Source organism: Cimex lectularius, unplaced genomic scaffold (genome assembly GCF_000648675.2).
Source record: "Cimex lectularius strain Harlan isolate CLEC.00 unplaced genomic scaffold, Clec_2.1 scaffold75, whole genome shotgun sequence".
Classification (NCBI taxonomy): Eukaryota; Metazoa; Arthropoda; class Insecta; order Hemiptera; family Cimicidae; genus Cimex; species Cimex lectularius.
In genome coordinates this window covers 1,443,303-1,460,431 of record NW_019392758.1, presented here as the reverse complement: position 1 = coordinate 1,460,431, position 17,129 = coordinate 1,443,303, and the positions used below count along the sequence as shown (strand labels likewise).

Genomic DNA, 17,129 nt, shown 5'->3' with positions numbered 1-17,129 from the left:
TCTAAATCAAATTAGGCGTGATGAGTTAGATGGCATCGAGAGTTTTATAATGGTCTCAAAATTTACTTTTCATGGATAAATTTATATAGGCTTTTATGATCGTTGATGTTTTTGTTGATTGTTTTTTTTAAATAGTGTTTGCTGCTCGGTTTCATAAAAATTTAAAACAGAGCAAATAAAAAGAAAACCCGCCCAATTTTGAAAGACGTGAACTCATGTTGAATCGTGTATTGTGAACGACTGGTTAATTTGGGAACGTTTATTTCTTCAATAATATAGATTCAGCTCATTTAAAACTTTATAATGTTCTGGCAGTCATAGTGAAACGTAATGTCGTTACAGAAATCCTAGTCAAGGGGATAAGTGAAAAGGAAATGAGGTATTTAAAGATGGCCGCATAAAGGAATGTCAGGCTTGAGGTCAAGGGGAGGAGTGAAACGAAACCTCAGTCAGTTCAACAATCTTTCTTTTCCTGTCTTATTTTTGACCTACCGATTTCACGTCGGGCCTCCGTCAGAACCGAAGTTTTACTACCTGACCCTATGCCGAGTCAATAACAGTCGACCCGACATCCATCGACTCGCGACGGTTTTAAGTGTCTTCTTCAAAAATCCATTGTAGATTTGTGGAATTTCGTCGACCTATTATACAAATATTCGGATCGATTCGCCTTTTCCTCGCGCGCTCCTCCCTCTCCGTCCAGGCTGAAAATGTACCTCGTTACGTTGACTTGTTTTTCACCCAATTCCTACATAAGAAAGTGAGCAGAGAATTTTATGTTTGTGTTAAGTGAGCGAAATGTCAACTTTTAGTCAACAATGTCGCAGAGGGACCTATCAGAGGTAATTATTTCTTTATTGTCTCATCCCTTGTCAAATATTTCCCGTTCATTCTCGGTGACTTTAACGACCGGATAAGACAAGTTACTTTTTAATATTTTTTCTCTTAACTACACCGTCATTCTTAAATAAAATTTAAACTAATTAACTTTCCATTTACGTACTAATTACATGGTCTGTCCGACCTTGTAACTCATTTGTACACTGGACCATAATTGAAAAAGACGTACCTATTGAGAGAAAAAAAGTTCTACATAAGAAATAAAACTTTCAACCAACATTTGGTGGCTTAAAGTGTACCTAATAACGATAATAAAACTTAAAGAAAACATACAAAGGAATTGAAAGTATTATTTATCAATTAGGGGGGAAAAACTGTCTGTACCATACAATTTGGAAAAGTAACTAACTTCTCAGTGTAACAACTAAATGTTAAACTTTCAATATGATTAATCTTTTTTGTACAGCCTGAACAAATAATTGAAAATTACTTGTCTTTCAGCTAAGAAATTGGCTCATCTTATCTCAGTTATGTCTTAAAAAAAGAAAGAAATCTATGTAGCTACACTTTATTTGAAAAATTAAGAAATAAGTTTGACATAAAATATAAACTTTCTGCTAACATTTGGTGTCTTAAAGCAAATCTATTAACTATAATAAAACTTTAATACAAAACAACAATGGAATCGAAACGTCTATTCATCAATAATATTTATAGACGGAAAAAGTTTGGTAAAATATAAAATCATCATTGAGTGTTATTAACATAAATCTTGTTTGTACAGCCTGTCCAAAACTGACAATTACATGTCTTTCAGCTAAGAAATTGGCTCATCTTATCTCGGTAATATCTTAAAAAAAAAAAAATCTACGTAGCTACATTTTATTTGAAAAATTAAGAAATATGTTTCACATAAAATATAAAAGCATTTTCTTTATCGTGACAACGTTTTGACCTTTATTGAGATCATCTTCAGGGCCTGGGGTTTATAAACATTGTTTAAATTGTACAAATACATGTAGGATGTGAAAAAAATGAATTTATACAATGTTAGAAATTTTAGACTCAATCAAAGTATTTGTACTCACTCAGCCACGATCTCCAAATTATCAATAATTAAAGATCACTAAACACCACACATAAAATATAAACTTTCTACCAGCATTTGGTGTCTTAAAGCAAATCTATTAACTATAATAAAACTTTAAAACAAATCAACATTGGAATCAAAAAGTCTATTCATCAATAATATTTATAGATGGAAAAAGTTTGGGTTGGATATAAAATCATCATTGAGTGTTATTAACATAAATCTTGTTTGTACAGCCTGTCCAAAACATGACAATTACATGTCTTTCAGCTAAGAAATTGGCTCATCTTATCTCAGTTATATCTTTAGAAAAAGAAAGAAATCTACATAGCTATATTTTATTTGAAAAATTAAGAAAATATGTTTTACACGAAATATAAAAGCATTTTCTTTATCGTGACAATGTTTTGACCTTTATTGAGATCATCTTCAGGGCCTGGGGTTTATAAACATTTAAAAATTGTTTAAATTATACAAATACATGTAGGGTGTGAAAAAATAAATTTATACAATGTTAGGAATTTTAGACTCAATCAAACTATTTGTATTCACTCAGTCATAATCTCCATATAATCATTAATTAACGGTTAATATTAATATAAAACTTTCTACCAACATTTGGTATCCTAAAGTGAACCTAATAATGATAATAAAACTTAAGAAACAACAACAATAGAATTGAAAATATTATTTATCTATTGAAGCAAAAAACTTTCCATGCCATACAATTTGGAAAAGTAACTAGCTTCTCAGTGTGTCAACTAAATGTTAGACTTTCAATGTATTATTAAACTTGTTTGTTCAGCCTGACCAAATAATGTAAAATCACCTGTCTTTCAGCTATGAAATTGGCTCATCTTATCTCAGTTATATCTTAAAAAAGAAAGAATTCTCCATGGCTACATTTTATTTGAAAAATTGAGAAAAATGCATTACATAAGAAATAAAACTTTCTTCCAACGTTTGGTGGCTTAATGTGAACCTGATAAAATAATAAAAGTTAAAAAACATACAATGGAAAAAGATTATTCATCATTAATATTTATAAACTAAGGAAGTAACACATAAAATCAACATTGAGTGTATAACCGATAGTTTTCAAATGCATTAATCCTTATCAAAAATAAAGCATAATATTACATAAAATGTAAAAATTTCTACCCACATTTGGTATTTTAAAATGAACATGGAGTAAGAATTTATAGATAATTAAGAAGTTAGCATTGATTGGAAAGCTGACTAGATAATATATACCATAATAAATTAGAAAAAAAGGACTCAGCAAAAACAATATGATTTGGAAAATAAAAAATAATTAGTTTATTATTGTTAATAATGTATTAATTGATAATAATAATAATAATAATAATGCTTTATTAGTACAAAAAATGTTTACAAAACAAAACATATGCCTTAACATAAAATAACGGCATGGATAAAAAACCGTCTGCCGGAGATATTAATTGATGAAGTGAATCCTTAAGCCATCAAAGAAAACTTGTAAATTAAGTAAATTTAGTTCTACATGAATTTAACTGAAACAAGACAAGGAATGAATGATAATGATTAAAATAAATGCACACATAAATTATTGAAAGTCTTAATTATACATTAAAAATATAAGATATGTATGAAATTGAACAAAAAGAAATGTGTTTTCTAAATTTATTTTAGTCCTGCTGATACGTAGTAAATAATGCAATAATCTCTCGCTGTCATATTTTACACAGAGCCGTTAGGTCACTAAAGAAAATTTTTTAATTACACCAAATTTTCTAAGTGGAATAATTTAGCGTATTAAAATTACTTATTATTTCAATTATCAAATATACGTATGTCAAACACTGAAGGTTATGAAATATTTTTCCGACCCACCAAAGCAGGGAATATATTATATAAATTTCATGTTAGTTCTGTTATGTACCATTAATTATTTTTTATATACCTTAAGTATTTCTATTCATAAAAATGTATCAGTTGGATATGTATTTAATAAAGTTTCGTACATTCAATTTGAGCCAATCTTTTTCACACAGTGCATCTAATTTTTCTCAATTTGAAATTTTTTGCATTGTAAGTAAGATTTTATTATACTATAACTGTTGTTTTTAATTTTAAAAAAGTAGTTAGTCTAATTTTGACATAACCCCTAAATCTCCTTTATTTAATTGTTGTTTGTTTACGTAATAACAAATTTAAAAAAATTATTTATTTTTGTTAAATTTATTAACTATTAAAAGTCAATGTACTTTTGACCTTATTGATCTTATCAAATCAAAGAGATCTTATTGTCAAAAATACTAAAAGATATGGCATTTTAAAAAATGTAGATTTTGCAAACATGCTGGTAATAAAATCAAATTTTTATCCATAAAATGCCATTAGTTAGTGATTTATTTTCGTTATAAAGTATATTAACATTTATTAATATTAATTAAATAAATGTTAATTTATTCAATATTTATTTGACCATTGAATTATTACGTTGCTTTCATGTTGAAAATTATTAATCATTGTAATATTAATTTTATATCAATTTATTTGATCTAGCCCTTCTGAAAATAATTTTAAATTCTACGAATATTATACATTTTTGCAGGTTGAGCCAGAAGGTACTTCTCAACTTCCACCTGCTAGTAAAGCAGTTTTTATCGAAAAGGTCAGGCTGTCCAACCAGGCCTGCCAAGCCGGACACTATGCTAAAGCTGTTGCTTTATACACCGACGCTTTACAGCTTGATCCAACAAACCATATTTTACATTCAAACCGCTCAGCGGCTTATGTAAAAATGGGACAATTTGCACAAGCCCTCCAAGACGCAACAAAAGCAAGAGAACTGAACCCAAACTGGCCGAAGGTACTTTTATTCTTTTCTTATAAACAATAAGTAAAACAAAGTATGAACAATCTTGCTTAATGTGAGTAGGAACCATCTTTTTAAAAAAGGATTGAACTCCACACTCACCCCATCATTTATAATTTCTAAGTATGAGCAATTCTATATTTGTACAATGTTAACATCATTACTGTAATGATATTTATGATTTTCATCTTAATTTCATTGTTCATCCTGTAATTTTGTATGTTAAATAATGTATTTCTTATATTTTTAGTTTATGTTTTGCCGTGTTCATTTATTACCATGTTATTCTTATTATTTATTTATATAAATCCTATTGACACTTGTTTATACTAAATTTTTTCCATTTTTATGTAATTTCTCTTGAATTCTTCAATTTCAGTTTTTTAGCAGCATGAAAAAATTGGTCATTATTATTTATAAATTTTTATGTAAGGTATTGGTTGAGTTAAAAAATTACATAAAAATTAATTAATTGAAAAAAGACAATTGGTCAATCGGACCACGAAGTCTAATGGAATTATTTATAAATCTAGAACATACATTTTACATATATTTAAAGTAAAATTATAATTTAAAGTAAATTAGTTAATTTGGGTCATTTTATGTGGAATACATATTTCAGGCATATTATCGCCAAGGAGTAGCACTACAGTGTCTTGGACGTCATGGAGATGCGTTAGCCGTATTTAGCTCGGGTCTATCTCAAGATCCGAAATCAACCCAACTGCAATCAGGCCTCGTCGAAGCATCGCTAAAATCTCCTCTTAGAGGTAAATTCAATATTATTTATTCATTTTTAACAATTGTGTTATTTTAAAGAAATTGAATTTTCTGCCTAAAAAAAATTGACTTTGTCAGTATTGATTTATTTTTTCACTTACAGATGCTTTGGAGCCAACATTCAAGCAACTGCAAACTATGCGCTTGGATACATGCGCTTTTGTAATAATATCAGTAGTTGGCCAAGAACTTATAGCTGCTGGACAATATTCTCCAGCCGTAATTGTACTGGAATCAGCTTTGAAAATTGGAACCTGCAGTCTTAAGCTGCGCGGGTCGGTTTTTTCAGCACTCTCTTCTGCTTATTGGGCCTTAAACTCTTTAGATAAGGTAAATTTTAAAAAATATTTTTAAAAAAATTCAACGCTAAAATTTTAATTGTAAAAATTGTAATGCAGGCGATCAATTACATGCAACAAGATCTTGCTGTCGCAAAATCTCTTGGTGATACAAATGGCGAATGTAGAGCGCATGGGAATTTAGGCTCGGCTTATTTTAGTAAAGGAAGTTATCGAGAAGCTTTGACGTCACATCGTTACCAACTAGTTTTAGCAATGAAATGTAAAGACACTCAAGCAGCCGCATCCGCTCTAACAAGTTTAGGTTTGTTTATTTATTCAATCGTTTAATTATTTGTTATTATTAATTTTCCAACTTTGTAGGTCATGTTTATACAGCGATCGGTGATTATCCTAATGCGTTAGCTTCTCATAAACAGTGCGTGCAATTAGTCAAACAAATGGGTGACCGGCTGCAAGAAGCTAGGGAAATTGGAAACGTTGGAGCTGTCTATTTAGCAATGGGTGAATTTGAAAGTGCTGTGGATTGTCACACACAGCACTTGAGATTAGCAAGACGATTAGGCAATTTGGTATGATTTTTTTTCTGTTGATTTAAATTATTTAAACCATAATCAATTTTTCCTTTTTTTTAATATTGTCTAAAAATAATCTTATTGTTTTCTCTCTTCGTTATAAAATTTAATTAGATAAATATAAAATAAATTATATATTTGTGTTAATATGTTACATAAATTATTCAAAAATATTTTTAAGTGATCTTTTTATGTAAGTTTTTGGTTGAAATGAAAACTTTAGTGCCACGAGCGGGACACTAACTTTTTAATTTCAACCAAACCTTACATAAAAAGATTAATTAATTGAAAGAAGTAATTTGGTCAATCAGATCACTAAATGTAATGGATTTAATATTTTTAAGGTTGAAGAAGCTCGAGCTTACAGCAACTTAGGCTCATCCCATCACTACAGAAGAAATTTTGCTCAGGCCATTATATATCATGAAAATGTATTAAAAATTGCTCAAGAGCTAGGGGATAAAGCTGTGGAAGCAAGAGCTTTTGCAGGTCTTGGTCATGCTGCTCGCTGTGCAGGAGATTATAATCAGGTATGTGGAAAAATCAAATACCGCTGTATTTTTATAAAAAGAGCTTCTTAAATTGCTTTTTCTTTGAGAATGAATGAATTCATTACTAAAAATTTATTTTAGGCTAAAAAGTGGCATGAAAAACAACTTGAAATGGCTCTTAGTATGAAAGATAGAGTTGGGGAAGGCCGAGCTTGTTCGAATCTTGGAATCGTCTACCAGTTGTTAGGAGAACACGATGCTGCTTTAAAACTCCACCAAGCACATTTGAATATAGCCCGAGCTTTAAATGATAAGGCCGGAATGGGTCGTGCTTATGGCAACATAGGCAATGCTCATAGTGCTATGGCATACTATGAGCAGGTAACAGAGAATTTTATATACTTGTAAGCACCTATTTGATTAGTGAATGAAAAAGCACCTGTTTTTACTATTTAGGCTATTAAATACCATAAACAAGAGTTGATGATTTCAAAAGAAGTGAAGGATCGTAGTTCTGAGGCTTCAACTCATGGTAATCTCGCTGTAGCTTACCAAGCATTAGGAGCACATGAAATGGCATTGTTCCATTATAGAGCTCATTTGAATATTGCTCGAGAATTGAAAGACACCGCCGGGGAAGCATGTGCTTTACTTAATTTGGGAAATTGCCACAGCTCTCGTGCTGAGTTTGCTCAAGCAGTGCCCTACTATGAAAATTATCTGATGCTCTCTCAGGTGAAATAATAGTTAATAAATTGAAAATTTTTTTGTCAATGTAATAATTAGTATCAAGGAAAGATTTTATTTTAAATTAAATATTTTACAATTGAGTTATTGCTTCAAATACATTTTAACTCAAGCTTTTAGATCAAGCTTACATAAGTATTCTTGGTGGTGGTTGTTGGTCTGCATGTCTGTGATACATCTTAAGCTGGTCGGGATTGGATCACTATTCTAGGTCTGTTTACTTTCTTGCGGACTAAGACGTCATTGAGATGCATAACAGATTGATGAAGTTTCGATCAGTTTAACATATATACTCCTGTTTATAAATATCACTACCGACAAACAATAAACACTAAATGGATAACTAACATCCAATTAACTATCGACGATTGTTTTTAATAAAATGGTTTCTCTTTTAGGAATTACATGATGTTGAAGGGGAGGCTAAAGCATGCCACTTCCTTGGATATGCACACTATTGTTTAAATAATTATAGAGAAGCAGTAAGATACTACGATCAAGATCTAGCTCTAGCAAAAGATCTTCAAGATAAAATGAACATGGGCCGTGCATATTGCAACCTCGGATTGGCCCATTTTGCTTTAGGAAATTTTGAGACTGCGCTTGATTGCCAAAAATACTTCTTAGGTAACAATAATTTTGAAATACAGCAAGCCTTGTGGCATGTTTAACTTTTTATTTATTTCTTTTATTTTTTTAAATAGCCATAGCCCACATGACTAAAAATCTTTCCGGCAAATTCAGAGCTATTGGAAATATTGGTGATGTGCTTATGAAAATGGGTGATTTAGAAGAATCAATAAAAATGTATCAACGTCAGCTCACTTTTGCGCGACAAGGAAGGGATAGAGCCTTGGAAGCGTCGGCATATGGAAACTTAGGCCTGGCAAACCGTTTACTAAGATATTTTGACAAAGCATTAGCTTTCCATACTCAAGTAAAGAACAAATAATAGTAATACACCATAAATATTGCAAACTACAAAAAAAAAGTCTTCCAAATAAAATGTTTAGATTTATTTAAATTTTATTAAAAATAATGAAAATGTAAATAAAATTTAACACTTACAGGAGCTAACAGTACGGCAGGAGATGAACGATCTGAAGGGAGAATGCAGAGCTCATGGAAATTTAGGTGCAGTACATATGTCACTAGGAAATTACACTAACGCTATAAAGTGCTATGAAGAACAGCTTGATAGAGCCAAAGAGTTAAGGGAAAGTGTAGTTGAAGCCCAAGCTTTTGGAAACTTAGGTATTGCTAGATTAAATATGGGCCATTATGAAGATGCCATCGGGTTCCTCGAACAGCAATTAGCCACACTGGAACAACTTTCAATCCCTACAGCTATCATAGATAAAGTGAGTAATATCTGTTATGTTTCCTCTCCACATGAGCCCAACATAAAAACAATATTGACCATGATAAAAAGAATTGTTATTTCTTATTAACTTATTTAATGCTTACTACAGACTGTATTAAATAAAAAATATAGTAATTAAGTATTGAAAACAAAAACTTGTTTTATATACATTACAATTTTTTTGGAAACACTACTTTACTTGAGTGTACTCAGTGAGGGATTCATCAAACAAAAGAAATTCTCAAAAATTATAAAAAATGTAGTTTAACAAGTCTTGGACTTTCGGATAACTCTTCACTTACTCTTACACACTGTCTCTTACTCATTCACCCTCTTTTTCTCACTTACTCTCTTTCTTTCACACACTTAATCTCTTTCTCTCACTCACTCATTTTCTCTCACACACTCCTGTCTTTTTCTCTCTCTCTCTCCCTCTCTCTCCCTCTCCCCTCTCCCCCCTCTCTCTCTCTCTCACACACTCTCTCTCTCTCTCTCTCTCTCTCTCTCACTCACTCACTCACTCACTCACTCACTCACTCACTCACCCTCTTTTTTCATTTACTCTCCTTCTCTCACTCACTCGTTTTCTCTCCCACACTCCTGTCTTTCTTCCACTCACTCTTTCACTCATTTTCTCTCACACACTCCTGTCTTTCTTATTCTCTCTCTCTCTCTCTCTCTCTCTCTCTCTCACTCACTCACTCACTCACTCACTCACTCACCCTCTTTTTTCACTTACTCTCCTTCTCTCAATCACTTGTTTTCTCTCACACACTCCTGTCTTTCTTCCACTCACTCTCTCACTCATTTTCTCTCATGCACTCCTGTCTTTCTTATTCTCTCTCTCTCTTCTCTCTCTCTCTCTCTCTCTCTCTCTCTCTCACTCACTCACTCACTCACTCACTCACTCACTCACTCACTCACTCTCTCTCTCACTCTCACTCACCCTTTTTCTATTACTCACTCTTTTTCTCTCACTTAGTCACTCTCTCTCCTCCCCCACCTTCTCTCCCTCTCTTGCCTTCTTCCTTCTTGAATTTTTTAAAATTCGGATTACTGGAATGTTCAGAGTACCGAATTTCGGATTAAGGAGATAGCAGTGTACTTTCTATTAAGGGATCCAATGTGCTGATTTAGTAAATTTGAAGAAAAAATAATAATTTCAGGGGAGAGCATTTGGAAATTTAGGAGATTGTTATGATGCGCTTGGTGATTTGGAAGAAGCTATAAAGTGCCATGAACAACATTTAGCTATAGCCGTAAAATTAAAAAGTTGCCGAGACTTAGAAAGAGCGTACAGAGGTCTAGGCCATGCTAACAAGCGCCAAGGAAATTATGAACAAGCGTTAATATGTTTTGAGAAGCGGTTAGTGGTTGCCCATGAAATGAACAGTATAGAAATGAAAATGTCCTGCTATGGAGAACTGGGATATATTTACATGCTATTAGGAAACGGGGAACAGGCTATCTCATGTCTTGAACAGCTGCTCACAATGGCCCGGTACGTATACAGTTCTTATTTTACAGATTTTAATTTTATTTTCATTACTAAATTTTTAATAGGGAAGCAAAAGATAAAGTATCTGAGGGTGAAGCTGCTGGAGGCCTTGGACAACTATTCCAACAAATGAATGAATATAGTAATGCACTAAGGTATTTGCAATTAGAATTGAATATCGCGGAAGAAGTCGGAATACCGATAATGCAGATGAGTGCACATTCCCATTTGGGCAGTTTGTATGAGCATATGGGCAATCTTCAAGATGCTTTGAAACACCATGAAATAAATTTAGCCATTGTTAATCAAATGAATGACAAATCTGCAAGAGCAGTAGCGCATTGCTCATTAGGTATGCAAATCGAAAAGATTACATCGATATATGTTTTTATGGTACAATGGCATTTCTTTATTATGTTTAGGTCGTATCCACCACCTTCTTGGAAACACTAGCCAAGCAATTATCAATTTGAAAAAGGCACTTTATATTGCAGACAATTTAGATCTGAGACACAGGCTTATGTCGTCAACATGGAATTTCAACGGTCATGTCGATTCTTTACAAAATCAGTTTGAACAAGCCTCCCATCTGTTGGAAACAATCAGGAGAGAATCGAGAAATTCGAATGAATTTAAATTATCACACTTTGATCTTCAACCAGGTTCAACTTTTGAACAATTACAGGTATTCTATCTCTATAACATTTTATTTAAACATACTTTCCACCGTTACTCATTAAAGATTCCACTCTGCCCACTCTACTGAAAAAATTGTTCCTTTCTTTAAACAATTTCGCCGAGATTTGTTTACAAATGTTGGTGGCTTTTTGCCTTGTCACATTTTACACGTCTGATTAGTTTTAATCGCGTACACAATTCTCAATATTCTGCTGAAAGGCACAAAAGGCTAATGTTTTTGTATTGTAATGTATATAACATTTGTAATTGATATTTTTTGAATAAACATTTCTATTATTAAAATTAATTCTCAATGTTTTATTGTAGAGTCCTAGGCTGTCAGAAAGTAGTACAAATCCCAATGATAGTACTAATGACAATCGAAGAAGTTCAGAGTGTATACAGGTTAAAACAGTTGTAAAAGCAAATTCAATTGGTGAGTTTATATTCACAGTTTTTTAAATAATATTTATGTTTATCTTCTATAATCAACACTGAAAAGGCAAAAATTATTGGAAGATGGGGAAGTGAAAATCACATAAAAATGTTCTTGTTTAAAAAATGTCCACTGTAGTACTTACATTAACTTATTTTTTAATTGTTTATTCCTTTCCTATTAATTCTTTTCTTTGTTTTGTTGTACTTCTTTTTATTTTAAATAGCATAAATGTTTATCATTATGCTGTTAAATGCTTATTTACCATATATAGTTAACATTGAAAAGGCGAAATGAAATCACATAAAAATATTATCTGCACAATTTTGACGTATCTTGTTAAAAAAAGTCTACATAAACTTCTTTTTTAATTGTCTATTAATTTGCTATTAATTCTTCTCTTTGTTTTATTGTCCTTCTTTTTTACTTTAAATAACATAAATGCTTATCGTCTAATACATATAGTCAACATTGGAAAGACAAAAATTATTGGAAGATAGGGAAATCAAAATCACATGAAAATATTATTTGACCAATTTGACATGCTTTTGTGAAAAAATGTCAACTGTACTACTTACATAAACTTATTTTGAATTGTTTATTCATTTACTATTAATTCTTCTTTTTCTTTTTGTATTGTTGCGCTTCTTCTTTGTTGTATTATGAACTATTTATTTTACTTTTGCTAGACCAATTTTAGAAGGTAGGTGATAGATTAAATCTGATTCTTCGTTTTACGGTGTTTCAGCATCCTGAAAATCTGCTATTCAAAAACTAAAAGTACATAATTAGGATGCGAAAACATAGTAACCTAAAGAATCATCTTTAATGCATCTACCTTCTAAAATTGGCCTATTAAAAATAAAATACTAATAATAATGAAATAAAAGAAAATTCATATTATTCAATATGAGTGAAATTTTCATGACTCCACTAGCAATTGTGTTGTTGTTTTGTATATTATGTACTTGCATTTTAACTTTTTGTGTAACGCAGCAGTATGCAATGTATGATTTTGTATTATAATATTGGAAGTATGTAAGTTAATAAGTATAAAATTGGTGACACTTCCTTTATTGAGTCACCGTGTTTGCTCAAAAAGTTGGGGGCCAGTACGCCTCTGTATTAGCATTACATTGAATAATGATTAGTCATAAAACAATGGTATTGATGAAAATTCAATCTTCATCTCAAATTGATAACTTGGCATAAATCATTGGTTATTATTACAGATATTCAGGAGGAAACGTCAATACCCCAGGCCCTCAGTGCTGCATCGACCAGTTCTGCCGAGAGTCTACAGTCTCTAGAAAACGGCCCGGAGAGATCATCAATTATTCATCATAACAATAGAATTCCTGGTGCCTTTACTAGCTATGTGAGAAGAAGAGGAGAGCCTGACGGGAGAACTGCTTGTTCAGAAACATCATCAAATGTAATTATGTGGCATATTAGTTGTTTACATTTTAAGAATATTTAACAAATCAGGCATATGTAGTGAGTAGTTATGTATTTTTTTAAAAAAAGCATAAATAAATAGCATTTCTAAAGAGAAAAAAATCATATAATATTGGACAAGAAGAAATTGAGAATGTTTTTGTTTTATTTCTAAACTGATTACAATTTAAATATAGTTAATTTACCTAAACAAAAAGCACCACATATGCAAAGTATAAAATTGCTTTTATGATATTGTTTTTACATATTTACAATTCTACGTTATTCAGCATAAAATAATTTTCTTTGTAGGTTCGTCGTCCAGGTGGTGGAGAAAGTGATGCTGCTTTTACTCCTAGCCCTCCTGTTGCTTCTCAGAGTGTAACTGACCAACAAGTGAACCTGAAAGCTGCCCACCAGACTAGGCTAAGAAATCTGTGTTCATCAATGGCAGAAACAAAGATAGAGGTCAATTGCCAACAAAGGAGTCCAGATTCGTCGTGCTCGTCGAGTTCTGCCACTGAATGGGAAGGCGGAGGGCATGCGACAGTATTAAGACGGCTTCCGCCTCTTCCTCCACTTTCAAGAAAACCTCCACCGCCTCCATTCTACAACCAGTTGGTAGAAGAACTGAGTATATTACCTCAGCGATCGCAAAATGTTATTAATGGTGTTGGAACGAAACATACTCCTCGCAACGGTGTGTCCAATGACAAGCACAGTGGAGCTCATATGTTCGACTCACATTTGATCACTTCACCCAGGATGTTGTATTTTGCACCTGAACAAGAACAGACGTCATCTAACGATGGGACTACAACTTCCATTTCCTCGGGAATACAAGATCAAATTAGGGCTACTCAAATGACTCGGCTTAATAGAGATTTGACGCCTACTATATCTGAAGTCTACCATGAAAGAAATATCGGGTTAGGTTTAGCACCTCCGCTCACCAAGTTGCTTTTGCCACAAAATGAAATTGTCGATTCTCAAAATGAAAGTGAAAACAGCGATAAAAATAAAGCGTGGCTATCGTCCGCAGAACTGCAGAGATTCTATCCGACGGAAATTGTAGAGTCTGAAGGAAAGACGAGAAGTACTTCTCCATGTAGTGAACTGTCAAGAAGGGATGAAGGGGATGGAAGGTCGATCGCAGATTCACAATGCAGTGCGGGCAGTTACAAAGTTTTAAACAGGCAGATAGCAACAAACGAATTTGACGATCCTGGAAGCTTTCAGAAGTTAAACAATGAAAATGATGTAGCCAGGAACAAACAGACTCAAAAAGTGAGCTCTTCACAAGAATTAAGGATATCAAATGGATAATCCTTCTTTGTTTTAACGGGTATTACAGCCAAATACAGTATTAATATAGGTTTATTATATAGCACAGCAGTATTATTATTACTCTTAACATTTAAATTACCTACAATTAGTATAAAAACAAAACAAAAAAAGTTTGTATAAAGACTAAAATTGATTTATTTTTTGGGGTATGTTTTATATGAAAGTGGTTTAGTAAATATCACTGCCAAATATTGGGTGTAGCTTGCTAAACTTTATCTACTTGAATATTTATTTTAAATGGACTTTAACTTAATTTTTGTTTAGAAGGGGGATATATGTTATAATTTGATGGTGATAACAGTATGTCACATTAACATTATTTACTGCTTAAAAAAACCTTGTTATTAATTATAGGTAAAATGATATATTTGAATCAAAATTAGACCATATGTTTGTTCATTAGTTTGTATCAAAATATATACAGACAGCTTCCTGTTGTATGCAATCAGTACAAATAGAATTTTGTACTTAAGTTGTTAAATAATCTATCTAAAAACTGAATACAGATAAAAGTTAGATTTTAGAAATGTACTCTTTTGTGATAAGTTGTGTGAGTTTTTTAACAATCTGCATACTTTTTGGTTTTTTCAAAGAAGTGCATACACAATTTTTTTTTGTAGTTTCTACACAAATCACAATACATCCATAATAATGTGATAGTTTATTTCAATGTCATTTTAATTATTTAATCTAATACGTTGTACGTGTAAAGTAATTTTAATTCAACTATTAGCAAATGACATTGATAATGATTCACATGTCACAGAGGGAGAAATGTATGACATTTTGGGGATATGGCTATAGGGACTGGTGACATTAACAGTGCCTTTAAAAAAAGGGGGTGTTTATATATACACAGGGTTGTTATTTATGTAATATATATATAAGTAAAATTTATAATGTAAATAACTTTGTATACATTATGTATTATTCAAAACAATTATTAAAAAAAAGAAAATAAATTTGTTATGTATACTAGGATTCATTTGCTCTATTTATTTTCCATTCATCTAAATTTCTCCTTCCTATGAAAATGTAGTTATTCCTGAAAAGTGTTTAAAAGTGCGTTTATTTATCAAAATATCTCACAAATAAATACATATAATACCAAGATGTATCAAATATGAAAGACTCATTTTACAAAAAAAAAATCTATTTTCTTTAGCTTATACAAAATATATTATTTTTCTACATATTCTCCCACCCTGAAAATACATTTTTTATCTATCGGATTGGGATTTTTTAAATTTTTATTTTTTTATTGCGTCATTATAAAAATTCTTGGGTTATTCTCATGGTATTTGGAGCACAAATGCTTTCACCACTTTGTAGCTGCATATGTTTGTCTCGAAGTGCTTCTAAAATGATGAAAATCACAAGGTGACAAGTATGGACTATAGGATGAATGTTCTATCATTTATCAATCAATATTGCATCCAATTATTGCCTTGTGGCATTAAGTGTACTAGGCCTGGCGATGCCATGCAGAATTAAACTTTTGGCCTGTTGTTCCTTCCTTTTCCTTCGAAATGAAAAATTTTGCAGCATCCAATAATTCACAATAACATTGCGCCTTAATTGCGTTGATCATGTAGGCATAAAAAGATCAGGAAAAGCAGCCTCATGGTAGTCTCGGTCACACTCATCCTTGGACGGCGATTGTTGCTCTCGTTCTCGACCTTTTTTCATGCCATTCATGAAAATTTTTTGTGCCAAGCAGAAACTGGTTGTTGTCCCCATACTGTGCCTTTAGTCACCCCAAAATTTCAGTTGAATTCACCCCCTCGTTGGTCAAAAACTTCATAATAATCTGTTGCTCCACAGAGACATGCACTTCTTTCTCACTCATTTTTTTTATTGATATTAAAGGGACTTGGGAGAGTTGCAGTCGATTCTTCCCTGTTCCTAACAGTATACTCTCTACACATCAACCCCTTAAAGGTCTTTGCCCACTAGAACTTATCATACTAGGACCGTAACCGTACCGACACATGCAAATAAATATTCTTTACATCATTTAGTATTAGAAAATGCCCACTACACCGTTCCGTCACCGGCCAACACCGTACCGTGCCGTGCTCGTTCAGTCAAAAATCGGCTGCCGAGAATATTTTGCAGGTGTTGGCCCACTCCGGGTATGACACGTGACCGTTGTGCACATCCGGCCTACTGTGTTGCTGTCCGTTCCACACAAGTTCTTTGCATTTGACGAAGAGATCTGTGTTTGTTTTATTGTATTATGAGTGTTTGTGTCTTAATAAAAATGGAGGATGAACAACTAATAGAATATGTTCGTAATTACGAGTTTTTATACAATTTACAACATCTAGTGTTTTTTTGTTTTCTTCTTCCTCGTCCAAAATAATGGCAATCATGGCCAATTCTCGTATAATTTTCTAATAGCCATACTTTATTTAACAAATTCACTCCACACAAGAAAACAAAAATTCACAAACGACGCGTTTTTATAAAAGAAATGTACGACAGCGACTGAAGCAGGACGGCTACAAAACGTTTTTACATACGTGTTACATACGGGTATAGAACACGGTTCATCCGTTGCAGTGGGCATAGTAGTGACCGGAGCGGTTTTTTTCGTGCCTGACACGGTCCTAGTATGTTACGTTCTAGTGGGCAAATACCTTAAAGGTCTACGACCCCTCTTGACATTTTTAAGAAAATCAG

At 32.3% G+C, this 17,129-nt stretch overlaps 1 protein-coding gene across 1 annotated transcript; it reads left to right on the top strand.

The window, feature by feature from the left end:
* The first annotated feature begins 414 nt into the window (after positions 1-414).
* Positions 415-15,342, top strand: LOC106661166 (tetratricopeptide repeat protein 28). The gene is made up of 18 exons (XM_014384404.2): positions 415-842; positions 4,530-4,787; positions 5,416-5,563; positions 5,677-5,903; positions 5,972-6,176; positions 6,236-6,444; positions 6,792-6,977; positions 7,080-7,319; positions 7,395-7,673; positions 8,084-8,312; positions 8,390-8,622; positions 8,756-9,046; positions 10,215-10,549; positions 10,612-10,898; positions 10,969-11,231; positions 11,552-11,660; positions 12,893-13,095; positions 13,410-15,342. The coding sequence occupies exons 1-18, from the start codon at positions 819-821 to the stop codon at positions 14,421-14,423; spliced, it is 4,740 nt and encodes a 1,579-aa protein (XP_014239890.1). The 5' UTR covers positions 415-818; the 3' UTR covers positions 14,424-15,342.
* The last annotated feature ends 1,787 nt before the right edge of the window (positions 15,343-17,129 follow it).

Bases quoted from the DNA above. Each gene is read 5' to 3' on its own strand.
- LOC106661166 (XM_014384404.2), top strand. From the start codon at position 819: ATGTCGCAGAGGGACCTATCAGAG. The intron at 7,674-8,083 runs GTGAAATAATAG...TTTCTCTTTTAG, and splicing joins ATTATCTGATGCTCTCTCAG to GAATTACATGATGTTGAAGG. The intron at 9,047-10,214 runs GTGAGTAATATC...TAATAATTTCAG, and splicing joins CTACAGCTATCATAGATAAA to GGGAGAGCATTTGGAAATTT.